Source organism: Camelina sativa, chromosome 8 (genome assembly GCF_030686135.1).
Source record: "Camelina sativa cultivar CO46 ecotype springtype chromosome 8, ASM3068613v1".
NCBI lineage: Eukaryota > Viridiplantae > Streptophyta > Magnoliopsida > Brassicales > Brassicaceae > Camelina > Camelina sativa.
In genome coordinates, this window is record NC_141887.1 from 3935197 (window position 1) to 3949616 (window position 14420).

Consider the following 14420-nt stretch of genomic DNA (forward strand, 5'->3'; position numbering starts at 1 on the left):
CATTTTTCTTGTAAAATTAGCAACTTAAAATTAAAATACGTAAACGATATTATAGTTTCGTATTTTATGATAAATACATATATATATATATATAATTTCCTTATAATGATTCTTTCTAAATTTTAAAGCTGTTTAAATTTATAATTTTCTTATAATTTCCTTTTAATATTTTTAAAACTGTTAAAAACAAAACTTTTGTTTTACATTTGGAAGTTTACAAAAAAAAAATTCTTTAAAAGATTTTAAATAAAATTAGGTTTTTTCTCTGCTTTACTTTTATATAAAATCTTTTTATGGTAGGTTTTGAATTTTTTTTTTTTTTTAATTTTAATAAATTTAGAATTGACACGTGTCAACATCTGAATAATACAATTGACATGTGTCACAATCTTGTTAATGAGTAATTTTGACATCAAGCTTTATATAATAAGATTACAAATTCGATAATGCAAATAAATAAATAAAATTGATAACCCAAATAAAAATAAACAAAATTTCCATAACCAAATGTAATAAATGAAATTAGGATAATGACGACAAAAAAATAAATGTATTTAGGATAACAAATTAATAGTCCATTATGTACTTTTTGGTTTTTTTAGTTGTCATTCTACAGTAAAAATTTTGTTTTTCTATGCTTGTCGTTTTAGGTTTCCAATGCATATGTTTGGTAAAAATACTAATTTTATTCCAACTATTTTAATGCTTTAACCAATTAAAAAAATTAGAAAATATATTAGAAAAGAGTATAATAGAATATTGATCTATTTTCTTAATTTGTGTGTAAAGCTCTAGAACGACAAATAAAAAATATGGGAGGGAGTAGTAAATTGGTAATAGTGAAGTATAATTGTTTAATACTACTCAAATCTATTTTTTAATAACAACATTAAATATAAGAAATTCTGGTTTGTTAATGGCTTATCCCGATAAGGATTAACAGTAGTAGTACGAACTAGACACATCGAATAACTGAGGCAGAAGATAAAATGTCATTGAATAAAAATTAGCATGAATGTTGTTAAACTTTTCTTGAACTTTTATTTGTAAAATACATTCAACTAGATTAGGTGAAACACCTAATATTTTGAATAAAATAACACAACTAGGCAAAAATAACCGAAAAGACAAAATATGACAGCGCACTATCGAATATATTACCAATAAAACTATGTGATTATCACTAACTCTCTTTCGTACAATACAGAGAATTATTTATTAAATGATTCCAACAAAAAATTATTTATTAAAAATTCAGAACTTCCACGATTTATGAAACAAATAAAAATAAAAAATATTACGTGGTTCACCTAATATAGCTGTATATATTTAAAACCACTAGTAGTCTACTATACCCATCATAAAAATTAAAAATAATACCGAAAGTAATAATATTTTTTTTTTGTTCTTTCAGTTTTGTCGTACCACTTTCTCTAATCACTGATACCTTTTTAAACTACTCCCCATTACCCACTAATTTGTGTTTGTGTTTGTGTCCATCGTTCAGTCCTTATAATACATTTTATTACAGACTTTTAGACTATAAACTATCAATTTGTTATCCTTGTTTCATTTATTAATTCGTTATCCTAATTATAAACTTAATCTTATAAGGAAAATTAGGTTATTCTCTCGCAAAAGATCAGACCAGCAGCACATATATACTAGGTGATATCCAATGCTACACCACGAGATTATATATTTTGTTAGTTAGTTTTTTTTGTAATTTGCATTTTTGTAACGTAGTTTCTTATTTTGACTTATTTTGTTTGTTTATATAGTGTTTATTTGTATATTTGGGATTATACAGTAAATTGGAAATCCTAATAGAGTAAGTAGTTTGTAAAATGTAGTTTGTAAAATGTACCTTTTCACAGAAACTTACACACCGAAATATTGGATAATAGTTTTGTAAGAAAATAGATACTCCGCAATATCGGATAGTAGTTTTGTAAAAGGATAGACACACTGCAATATCGGATAGTAGTTTTGTAAGAGGATGGGTTTTTCTTTATTTTGGTTTGTCGTCAAAAGAGGAGAAGTTACTTGTTAAATTTTAGTCTGAGATATTTCAATGGTTAAGAAACCATTGTATTTATAGTGAGATTAAGTATATTTAGTTTATTATTTAGAAGTTAATATTTGATATATCAAATCTTAGCAAAATTGTGAAAAACCCAATTTAATTTATAGTTTGATAAAAATATCTGTTTTAACGGGTTTAACTCAAACTTTTTATCTATATTAAAATTTTTAAGAGTAAAAATATTAATATTACTTAAATATTTTATAGACTTTCAATATATTATAATATTTTAAACTTTTGACAGAGTTCAAATATTTATAACAATTTAAACATTCTATAAAAATTTAAATATTTACAATATTTTAAACTTAAAAAAAAAACGTAAATATATTATTATTTTTTTTACTTTTAAAAGTTTAAATATGCTCAAATATAGAACCAAATTACACTGTTAAATTTGGATACCTGATAAATCAAGCATCCTGCTCATTTGTACTCAAAACATATTAGTCATATATTTATAGTGATTATCAACCATATTCCAAAATATTTAGTCGATGTGGGATATACAATACACATTTTCTGTAAATTAGTTTACAACTTTACATATATATAATTTATGCGTTTTTTATTATTTCCATCTATACTAATCATAATTAGTTACTATAATTTCGTTAAGGAAATATAGAAAAACTAAACTAAATGATGATTTGTTTTTATTTAATTGTATTAAGTTGATTTGTTGTTTCCGTAAATATCTCACAATATAAAAGCAAATCAAATAAGTTTACATATATATACAATTTCATATTTAATCTATTGATTATTTTGGAAACAACAAAGTCACAATTGATAAGTATTAAAGATTTATCATTATTATTAATATTCGTAATAATTGTAGGGATTAAGTATGATAGTAGTTAATATTTGATATTACTGAAGTCATTAAATACTCTGATACCAGTTTCCTTATTTATAGGGATTATACATCTGTTTGGTTGTGTGTTTAACTATTCTTGAATCAAATAATATACATGATCCGAAAATTATTAATCTGGAGAACAAACAGATCCGCAAATTTTTTTCTTCTATTTTGCGGGTCAGAGAGAATCCGCGTACCGACCCGGTTAGTTTTAAGTGATCGACCCAAAGGTATAATGGTCATTTAAATAAATCGAAACTATAGATTAATTTAATTAAATTAAGTGATTCTCTAATCATTTTTAATGAAAAACCTACCAAAACAAAGTCATGGTCCAATTTGAGTCTAGTGAATACTTCAGCTTTAATAGTATAGATACATTTTGGAGATATTTATAAAATAAATCATAAAGTTGACACTTATTTACAGGCAAGCCATTGACATTAAATAATTAATAATAAACAAATTAACTCTACTTATATTAGATTTTTTTTTATAGAAACTAAGTGTTTTAATAGGTAACAAATATAATTGTAAATGTATACAAATTTTATTTCCTTATTTTATAAAGAGGTGAATGAAAAGCTATTTTTCTTTCAAAATTTGAAAAACTGATTTGATAAAAAGTTATTTTTAGCCTCACATGCTATATTTTACGTTCACGGGTTTCGTATGATGAGTTTTTGCGGATTAAAAATCTTTGAATATGTTGCGTGATTTGGACTATAGAACCAACACTAAAATTATTAGTTTATTTCATATACAATAGATTTGTAGTCATAGTTTAAAAAATTAACTTATAAATTATTTAGAGGCATTCTCAAAAATGCCCCTTTTCCATGCTCCTTTTAAAAAATACCTCTCCATGTTGACCATTTTAAAAACTACTCCTCTTTATGTACAAAATGACCAAATTACCATTTCTTTGAGTGACTATAAGAATGTACAGTCATCAAAATCGAAAAAATTTCCCGCCAAAAAAAAATTCCCGCCAAAAAAATGAAAAAAAAATCTCGCCAAAATTACAAAATTGGATTTTCCCGCCAAATTTTTTGAGTTTTATATCTTTTAAAAGGTTTTAAAAAGTTTTTAAAAGCGTTTACAAGGTTTTTAAAAGGTTTTAAAAAGGTTTTTAAAATGTTTTTAAAAGATTTTTAGGTTTTTAAGAGATTGTATTATAAAAACCTTGTAAACGCTTTTAAAAACATTTTAAAAACTTTGTAAACGCTTTTGCAAGGTTGTAAACCTTTTAAAAACTTTATAAAAGCCTTATAAATTTTTTTGGCGGGAAATTTTTTTTGGCGGGAAAATATGTCGGAAAATTTTGTTTTTCATTTTATTGATTAAATTAATTTTTATGTAAGGGTAAAATAGTCATTAAAAATAAAGGAGGGCAAAAATGAAAATGGCCAAAAATGGGATATTTTTGAAAATGGATATATCAAAAACCGTATTTCTAACTAATATGCTCCAATTTACCCTATAGCTACTCTCTCAAATTAAGAGATCAATTGTAGTACTTAGGGATCATATCCACAAGGACTCTAGATCACACAATAGATTTAATAACCTTTTAATTATGCTAAACAAAAATATTAATTTAAAAGCAATGCAAAAACAGAATTTAAAAGTGTTGTAAATTCAGGAATTAAAAACGCTAGGCCTAGGGAATTTCTCAGGAATTTATGAAATATCAAATCAATCAATAAAATTAGGATTCAAGCAATTAAGATCAGATCTAGAACTCTAAACTCTTCTGTAAAATAAATCAGTTCTCACTGCAAATATTATCTAAATTTAAAACCAGAAAATCCAAATCTCTTTGCAAAATTCTAGGTAATAAATCAGCTTTAAAATCAAGTTTAGATTGTTCAGAAAATCACTAAATCAAATCTCTTTGCAGAAAGTAATCTTGCTCATCAAAAGGTTTTATCAGGAAAATCAATTATATTCTCATATCAATCAATAATACTAAGATCTAAATCCAGATGACTAATCAAAGATCTAGCATTAAAAACAACCTATGGTGAAGAACAAGAAAGATAATGAATCCAAACAAGTAATCAATCTAACAATCCATAAAATCCCTAATGAGAAACCCTAAACCTAACAAGCAGATCTACTCAGACATAATTGAAAGAACACAAATCATGAATAAAATAGATAGCATTAAAGAAAAAGAGTTTTAAATCTTCCCTGGAAGGAGTCTTGATTCTTCTCTCCAAAAACTCTCTAAATCTCTCAGGGTTTTCTCTCAAAAGGTTGCAGGAAAAATAAAGCTTAGGTCTAAACAATGACCATAAAAATCCTATTTATATTCCTAAAAACGTCCAGGGACTAATGATGCAAATATGGAAGACTTTGGAGCAGTTCTGTAAATCTTCAAAACTTGTGGGAAAACTTCCGATTTCTTCCTTGGCCCAACATCGATCGACACTATCATCTGCATCGATCGATGCATCCTCTGAATTCGTCTCCTAACTTTGCAGCTTCAGCCTCAATGCTTGATTAAGCTCCAAATCTTCTTATTTAGCTCCATTATGCTCTCATCCATGCTAAATCCTATAAAGACTCAAAAGACTCTAAAAATATCAAAAAGACTCTATAAATAAGACTTATATCATGGCTAAAAACACCTAAAAACCATGATATAACACATGATTTTTGGTTGGATTTCTAAATCCATTAAAATCAATGATTGAATAACACATGTTTTTTGGTTGGATTTCTAAATCCATTAAAATCATAGAACCAATAACCCCCTCTAAAGCACTGTTATTGAATTTTTTTAAAAAAATATTGTTAGAACATTAAATATTAGTTAAAATATGAAAGGGAAAATCATATTTTAAATAAATTTTTTTGAACTACTCTTATTCACCTCCTCTTAATTAACCAATCAAAATACAACAAAACGCCATGTCATGTCATAAAATATAAAATAAATCAAAATTAAAATAAAAAAAGACAAAACAAGTTAAGGAAACCAATTATGTAGGATTTTTATTAAGGAAATTATGTTGTTTTAGGTTTATAAAGGAGAATTCGGGTCTAAATTTATAATTAAAACAAATTATATGTCGGTTTGGTTTATAAAAGAATGATTAGGTGTATAAAGGAGGATTAGGGTCTAAATTTATAATTAAAAAAAATATATATCGGTTTGGGTTTATAAAAGAATGATTAGAGTTTAGATTTTACAATTAAACGAAATTATATGTCGGTTTGGGTTTACAAAAGAGTGATTAAGGTTCAATTAGTTTACAATTAAACAAAATTATTTGTCGGTTTGGGTTTACAAAATAGTTGTTAGGGTTTAATTAGTTTTTATAATTAAACAAAATTATATGTCGGTTTGGATTTATAAAAGAGTGGTTAGAGTTTAGAGTTTAAATTTTACAATTAAACAAAATTATATGTCTGTTTGAGTTTACAAAATAGTGGTTAGGGTTTAGATTTTATAATTAAACAAAATAATATGTCGGTTTGGGTTTATAAAATAGTGTGTAGGGTTTAGATTTTACAATTAAAGAAAATTGTATTTTAATTTGGGTTTATAAAAGAGTGATTTGGGTTTAGATGTTATAATTTAAAACTATAATATAATGTTTAGAATTAATAATTTTAAAATTGATTGATATACAGATTTTGTTTCCTTAATCAATAATTTGTTTTCATAACTAAGAGAGGGTGAATAAGAGTGGTTCACCCCTAAGAATTGTCCTATTTTAAACATTCAAAGTGTCATTGAGTAGCACTTTAAACTTTGAGATTTATTCACTAACACTATAAACCTTTAAAATGATTTAACTAACTTTCTTCATGAAAGATGACAGAACAGTAATATCCATCAACGTGAAATAGTTAAACTATGCTGGTTTGATTTAAATACTTGTTTAATTAATTTAAATTAATTATATATTATGATTGATAAAAAAATTTAAAAATACATCAAAGCAAAAAAAAAATGAAGAATCAGAGGTAAGATTAAAACATTTGACAAATGTAAAATTGAAGACGACAACATATTTAGAAGATTCATTGGTTTCCAATGAGAAGTCAATCGATTTGAATCAGAATCCAATAGAGATGCATTTATTAAAATGATTAATAACGTGAAAGTAACGTCGTAAAAGCTTTGTCTACAATAAAGATGAACACAAATTTATTTTTATCTTTTTATTTATTTATCAAACTAAAACTAATTAAAATTTAAATTAAACCAACATATTCTAACTATTTTGCATTGACAAATATTATTATTCTGTTATTTTTTATGGCGGTACAAAAATGAAAGTTAGTTTTAAGATTTAAAGTGTTAGTAAAATCATTTTAAAGGTACAAAGTGTTGGTAAAATCATTTTAAAGGTTTATAGTGTTAGTGAAATTCTGTCGAGGTTTAAAGTGTTATCCAGTGACATTTTGAAAATTTAAAACGTGATTTTCCCAAATATGAAATATGTGTCGTTTGATCACTGATTAATTATTCATATTTTAAAATTTACAGTATATTTTAAATGTATTTGAATGATTTGAATAATATATATATATATATATATATTTATATGTATATATATTATTAAAACATGTTACTTTCAAATTCATATATTTAACATTAAAATTAACAAAAAAATATTCAAATATGAATAAGAAAAGTATTTGGTTCAGCTTTTTGTTGGGTTTTCGTTACGGAAGATAGAGATTGAGAGTCATGAGTTGGAGAACCGAGAGAGATGGAACCACCAGCTGCTCGTGTAGCCACCCCGATGATGGCCGATTGTAGCCACATCGTCAACATCATCTGCGAGGAAACAGTACTGCAGTCCTTTGTCAGCCACCTCTCGGCCGCTTTACGCCGGGAAGGCATCTCGGTGTTTGTGGATGCGTGCCGATTGCGAGAAAGCAGATCCTTCTCCGTTGAACAGAATCAGGCGGCGTTGACTGATGGGGCTAGGGTTTTCGTGGTGGTTATTTCCGACGAGAGGGAGTTAAACGATCCTAAGTTCTCTGAGGTTATCAAGGGTTGGAGCATCAACAGCCACGTGGTGGTTCCAGTGTTATACGGCCTCGATCCATTGATCCAAGTTGACGGGTGGGCAAATTTTTGGCTGGAGGTGGAAAACTTAACCAGCCACCATTCAAGGTTCCTATACATATATTTCTTCTTTACACATTTACATAATCATTTGCTGGTAATGTTGTTAAGAGATTAGTTTGTGTATTTGCATTGATTTGATAATTCAGTCACAGTCAATGTTTCTAAAATTTTGGGCAGGATCTCAAGCAATAAGATACTTACGGACTCCGAACTAGTGGAAGAGATAGTCAGAGATGTTTATGGGAAGCTTTATCCTACAGAACGAGTTGGAATTTACAAGAGGCTACTAGAGATAGAAGAGTTGCTTTACAAGCAACATAGTAGGGACGTCCGAAGCATAGGAATTTGGGGTATGCCTGGCATAGGAAAGACCACGCTTGCTAAAGCAGTCTGTAATCACATGTCCATTGATTATGATGCTTCTTGCTTCATTGAAAACTTTGACGAAGCGTTTCATAAGGAGGGACTCCACGGGTTGTTCAAAGAAAGAATTGGTAAACTTCTGATGGAAGAGTTTGACATAAAGAGTTTGTGTATTATGAGACCGAGCCTCCATAGAGACAAACTATACGATAAAAGGATTCTTCTTGTTCTAGATGGTGTGTGCGATTCTCTGGCTGCAGAGTCCTTCCTTAAAAGGCTTGATTGGTTTGGTCCCGGAAGCCTTATCATCATAACCTCCATAGATAAACAAGTGTTTGCGTTTTGTCAGATCTATCATATATACAAGGTTCAAGGTTTAAATGCGCACGAGGCTCTGCAGCTATTCTCCCAAAGCGCATTTGGAATAAACGAGCCAGAGCAGAATGACATGGAACTGTCGATGAAGGTGATTGACTATGTTAATGGGAACCCGTTAGCTCTTAGCATTTACGGCCGTGAGCTAATGGGGAAGAAGTCAGAAATGGAGACTGCATTTTTTGAGCTAAAGCAATGTCTTCCCCTAAAGATTCAAGATGTGCTTAAAAACGCTTATAGTTCACTTAGCGACGATGAGAAGAACATTGTTTTAGACATTGCTTTTTTCTTCAAGGGAGAAACGGTCAACTATGTGGTGCAACTGCTTGAGGGATGTCATTACTTTCCACGCGTCGCAATCGATGTTCTTGTGGACAAGTGTGTGTTAACTATTTCAGAAAGCACAGTGCAAATGAATAATCTGATCCAAGACTCATGTCAAGAAATCTTCAATGGAGAAACTGAGAGCTGCACCAGAATGTGGGAACCTTCCAGAATCAGATATCTGCTAGAATATGATGAACTTGAATCAAGTGGTGAAGCCAAGGCAACGCCTAAATATTGTCTGGTCTGTCAAATTCTACTATATATGCATTACCTAAGTTGCTCTATTAAGGCGAGCCTAACGTATTGATCCATCAATTTTTCTTGTTCTCTCAGGTCGCTGAACACATCGTAAGCATAATCCTGGACACTTCAAACTTGAAATTCGATGTCAAGCACGATGCATTCAAGAATATGTTCAATCTCAGATTCCTGAAGATATACAGTTCATGCTCTCAATATACTTCTGGACTCAAATTTCCGAAGGGCCTTGATTCTCTGCCATGTGGGTTAAGGCTCCTCCACTGGGAGAACTACCCTTTGCAATCTTTACCTCAAGATTTTGACGTTAGGCACCTTGTTGACCTCAGTATGCCTTACAGCCAGCTTCGTAAACTGGGGGCAAAAATCAAGGTAGGCTAAGTCTGGGTATTCATCTGCAACCTCACTTAAAACATTACTGTGTCATTCATTTTCAATTTTATTATATTTTCAGGACCTCAAGATGCTAAAGAGGCTCATTCTTTGTCACTCTTTGCAGCTAGTTGAATGTGATATACTAATATATGCTCAAAATATCGAGCTAATTGATCTTCAAGGTTGTACAGGATTACAAAGATTTCCAGACACAAGTCAATTACAAAATCTCCGGGTTGTAAATCTCTCAGGTTGCACAGGGATCCAAAGTTTTTCAGGGGTTCCACCAAATATAGAGGAATTACACCTCCAAGGAACTCATATAAGGGAAATACCAATATCCAATGCGACCCTCTCCTCCAAGGTTAAGCTGGACATGAAAAAGCTTTGGAATCTTCTTGAAAATTTCTCGGATGCTGAACATATCGATTTGGAGTGCGTAACAAATCTAGCTAAAGTTACTTCATATAATCAAGGTATGAGCAAGCTTGTCTGCTTGAATATGAAATACTGTTCCCATTTGCGAAGCCTTCCTGACATGGTCAGTTTAGAATCTCTCGAAGTTCTTTATCTATCTGGCTGTTCAGAGCTTGAGGAAATTAAGGGTTTCCCAAGAAACTTGAGAAAACTATATCTTGGTGGCACCGCGATAGTAAAATTGCCACAGCTTCCGCAAAGTCTAGAATTCTTGAATGCTCATGGTTGTAAGCATTTGAAGTCAATTAATTTGGATTTTGAGCAGCTTCCTAAGCACTTAATCTTCAGTAATTGTTTCAAATTTTCTTCACAAGTGAGCATTGAACTCTTAGAGAAGGGTCTGACAGCAAGTTTAGCAAGAGCAAAACAAGAGGTTTTGCAATATTTCTCTCTCTCTCTTTCCAAACGTGCATATATTCTCATGTGTGCTAACTCATTACATTTGGCCTTTGCTTAAACAGGAACTCATCAAAGCTCATGAAGTCATCATATGTATTCCTATAGACGCACGTCAGAGATCCTCCTTTTGCTTGCAAGCAGGTTCAAATGCAATGAAAGACTTAAGTCCGTGGATGCAAAAACCTATCTCTGGCTTTGCTATGTCAGTTGTAGTATCATTTCAAGATGATTACCACAATGACGTAGGTCTTCAGATTAGATGTGTAGGTACATGGAAGACCAAGAACAGCCGGCCTGATAGAATAATACATAGATATTTTCAATGTTGGGCTCCTACCGAAGCTCCAAAAGTTGAAGAGGATCACATATTTGTCTTCTATGATCCTATAATGCATCCTAGTGGTAGTGTAGAAAACCACATCATTAAGTGGGCTCATGAAGTCAAATTTGAATTCGAAACAGTGAATGGTGAAAACAATCCTCTAGGTGCTAGTTGCAAGGTGACTGAATGTGGTGTCGAGGTAATTACGGCTCCATCAGGTGATACTATAAACATTATTGAGGAGGATACTCCGCCTAGAAAGCCAGAGGAAACTATAAACACTATTGAGGAAGAGGAGGAGGATAATCTGCCCAGAAAACCAGAGGAAACTATAAACATTATTGAGGAGGACACTTTGCCCATAAAGCTAGAGGAAACGGATCGTTTGCTTTCATTTAGCGAACCACAAAAGCTTTCTAGTATGCATAGTAAGGTAAGATCTAAGAGAATTGTGTTTTGGAAGTGGATAGGTTGTTTTCCCCTGTCGTCCAAAATCTTTAAATCCAGAAGAAGGCGCACCAGAACGCTAGAAAAAACATTAATAGAGTCAAAGGAGACAGAAAAGGCAATAATAGAGTCAAAGGAGATAGAAGAAAGAAATTATGAGGTAGAAACGGAATTAATAGAGTCAAAGGAGACAGAAAACACATTAATAGAGTCAAAGGAGATAGAAGAAAGAAAGTATGCGTTAGAAGAAGCCTTAAGAAAGTCAAAGGAGATAGAAAAAACACAGCAGGCGGACGAATGGGGAGAACTAAAGTATTTCAAAGATCACGTGGAAGAAGAAATAGTGTTAAAGGAGAAAGGTAAAAGAAAGCAAATGGACGATGATCAAACCGACGAAAAGGAACAGATAGCGCATTCCAAAGATTATGTGGAAGGAGAGGTGGATCCTCCTCTTAGGTACGTAACGGTTTTTATGCGCTTCTAAGTGTATATAAGAAATTGTTGGATTTTTGTGGTTTACTTGCTCAATTCATATTTACTTCACTTGTAGCATATGCAATGGTTGCAACTCTGAAATTGAAGATGGAATATCTGTCAATGCCTTTGGTGTTGTTTGGCATCCTCAATGTTTCTATTGCCGTCATTGCTACAAACCAATTGCTAGGCACGAGGTTTGAAACCGTATATATACCAAGTTGAAAACTGATATTGCTACTTGAATTAATTCAATTCAATTACTTTATGATGCAAAACATATATAACTCGCTAGGTTCCTGACTTAAGAGGAATGTATCACAAACAGTGCTACGAGGAGCAGCGTCATCCTAACTGCTATGTCTGCAAAGAAAAGGTCAATATATATTCTTATTTGTTGTGTTATAGAAAATGTGTGATAAAATTAGAAGAATTGGTCTGTTATACCAGTAGTATGTAAAAATGTAATTAGTATATTGATTCTTTCAGATTCCTCAAACTGGGGAAGGTATAACATACGTTGAGCATCCGTTCTGGAGGGAGAAATACTGCCCTTCCCATGATATTGATAAAACTTCCAAATGTTCCAGCTGTGAAAGATTAAAGGTACTTAATTTTGAGAGAAATATTGAGATATATAAAAGCCTTCTGGTTTCACTTGTTATGGTTCTTTGCAGCATTGTGGAACACAGTATGTAATGCTTGCAGATGGTCGATGGGTATGTCAAGAATGCGTGGCATGCGCGGTTATGGATTCATCTGCATGCCAACCTTTGCATGTTGAAATCCGTGAATTCTTTGAGAGTTTAAACATGAAGGTTGAGAAAGAATTTCCTGTTTTTTTGGTGGAGAGAAATGCTCTGAATAGAGCTGAGGAGGAAGAGAAGATTGTGAGTACATTTCCTAAACTGGAACTTCCTGATCTCTCTCTCACTCTCTCACTCTCTTCGTATGTTTCAACACACAGGACAATCAATATCAGGTGGTAGTCAGAGGTATTTGCCTATCTGAAGAGCAGATTGTCACAGCAGTAAGACATTATTTAATATAAAGATGATACTTAAAAGACTGACATTAGATTGGACTTTAACTCTGTTCCACGTATATATACAGGTCTCAAATTGGAAAAGGATAAGCCCGAGGGATAAGCAGCTGATTAGAGAGTCTCACATGGTTGTTGGCCCGTGCGAGGTCACTGCAATTCTCATCTTATATGGGCTTCCTTGGTACTCCACATCATCTTCTCCTTTCTAAATACTCTCTTGCGCCAACTGGCTCAATCAAATCTATGTTCACATACAGGCCACTCACAGGATATATCTTGGCTCATGAGATGATGCATGCTTATCTTAGACTCAATGGTATGTAAGAGTCATATACTGTATGTAATACCCAATTTGTACCCCCATTTGAGGAGAGTCTTCTCAGAGTCCTTTGGTTTGATCACAGGTTTCAAGAATATTAACACGGTTCTTGAGGAAGGATTATGCCAAGTGTTAGGCCACATGTGGTTGGATTCTCAGACATACGCCATTCCCGACACTCCAACAACATCTTCTTCTTTTTCTTCTTTCTTCACTACTCCATCTACAACCATATCAAAGAAAGGTGACCCATCTGATTTTGTGAAGAAGCTCGTGAATTTTTGCCAGCATCAGATAGAAACAGATGAATCACCAGTTTACGGTGACGGGTTCAAGAAAGTTAGCAAAATGATGGCCTCAAATCATTACAACATTAAAGATACCTTGAAAGAGATCCTGAGCATTTCCGAGACTAGGCAATATTGAAAGTCATAATCACTAACCCTATTTCCAAGACGTTGCTCTTGTTCTCATGTTATAACAGTTTCTCCTTCGATAATTCGATTTTCTGGCGATGATGGAAACTTTAGACAACATTGCGTGTGAGACAAATGTAAAATTTCTCTGGATTGAATTGTTGCTTTGATGAAACTAAAGGAGTCTACAGCGTGTTAAACAAATGTAATATTTGACCTTTTCAAGCGCATTGAGTCTACAAGACTGATTCTACTTGTCAAATTCACTGTTGTTCATAGCTTCCAGACTTGCACCATGTGGGATCAGATATGTGAGAGGTAACTCATACGATTAGTTTTTAAGGTTTTTTTTTTTTGTTTACTCCGGTTATAGCAACTGATTGAAGGACAAAATGGAATAATAATGCTCTTGTGTCTCATCAGTAGGGGGGATTCAACAATAGTCATACTTGTGTCATGCTTCGTCTATTTTTTTAAAGAAAGAGTTAAGTCATGAGGGAGGGGAGGAGTATATATTCTCGACTCTACTACCTTAGGCGAGATTGATTCTCATAAAGAATGGAGCCTGCTGCTCTTTTTTTCAAAACATCTTGTAGGAAACTGTTGCACAAACTGATTGGCATATAAGAACAATAAGATCGTTTTACCATTTTTTACAGATAATAAGCAGATCCTTTACCTTGTCATGAGGAGGACACTACAAGAAAACATGGTTTTAGTGACACCAGTATTTGTCACTAAATCGTTGCAACTAAACTACAACAACGCTTTTGTGAC

At 31.8% G+C, this 14420-nt stretch overlaps 1 protein-coding gene across 5 annotated transcripts; it reads left to right on the top strand.

Annotated features, from left to right (window-relative positions):
- Positions 1-7551: 7551 nt before the first annotated feature.
- On the top strand, positions 7552-13905 carry DAR4 (DA1-related protein 4). Of its 5 annotated transcripts, none has more exons than XR_015564057.1 (13): positions 7552-8091; positions 8224-9352; positions 9445-9741; positions 9824-10594; positions 10683-11845; positions 11940-12060; positions 12159-12239; positions 12353-12469; positions 12541-12753; positions 12831-12858; positions 12977-13089; positions 13166-13224; positions 13313-13905. XR_015564057.1 is itself a non-coding variant. In XM_010422216.3 (13 exons), exons 1-13 carry the CDS (start codon positions 7682-7684, stop codon positions 13651-13653), a joined length of 4878 nt encoding a protein of 1625 aa, XP_010420518.2. In that variant the 5' UTR covers positions 7552-7681; the 3' UTR covers positions 13654-13905. The 5 variants fall into 5 exon arrangements, 2 of the variants coding, with proteins under 2 accessions (XP_010420518.2, XP_087318349.1); XR_015564058.1 differs by having other exon boundaries at positions 12572-12753; positions 12831-12893; XM_010422216.3 differs by having other exon boundaries at positions 12831-12893.
- The last annotated feature ends 515 nt before the right edge of the window (positions 13906-14420 follow it).

Bases quoted from the DNA above. Each gene is read 5' to 3' on its own strand.
- DAR4 (XM_010422216.3), top strand. From the start codon at position 7,682: ATGGAACCACCAGCTGCTCGTGTAGCCACCCCGATGATGGCCGATTGT. The intron at 9,742-9,823 runs GTAGGCTAAGTC...TTATATTTTCAG, and splicing joins AACTGGGGGCAAAAATCAAG to GACCTCAAGATGCTAAAGAG. The intron at 13,090-13,165 runs GTACTCCACATC...GTTCACATACAG, and splicing joins ATCTTATATGGGCTTCCTTG to GCCACTCACAGGATATATCT.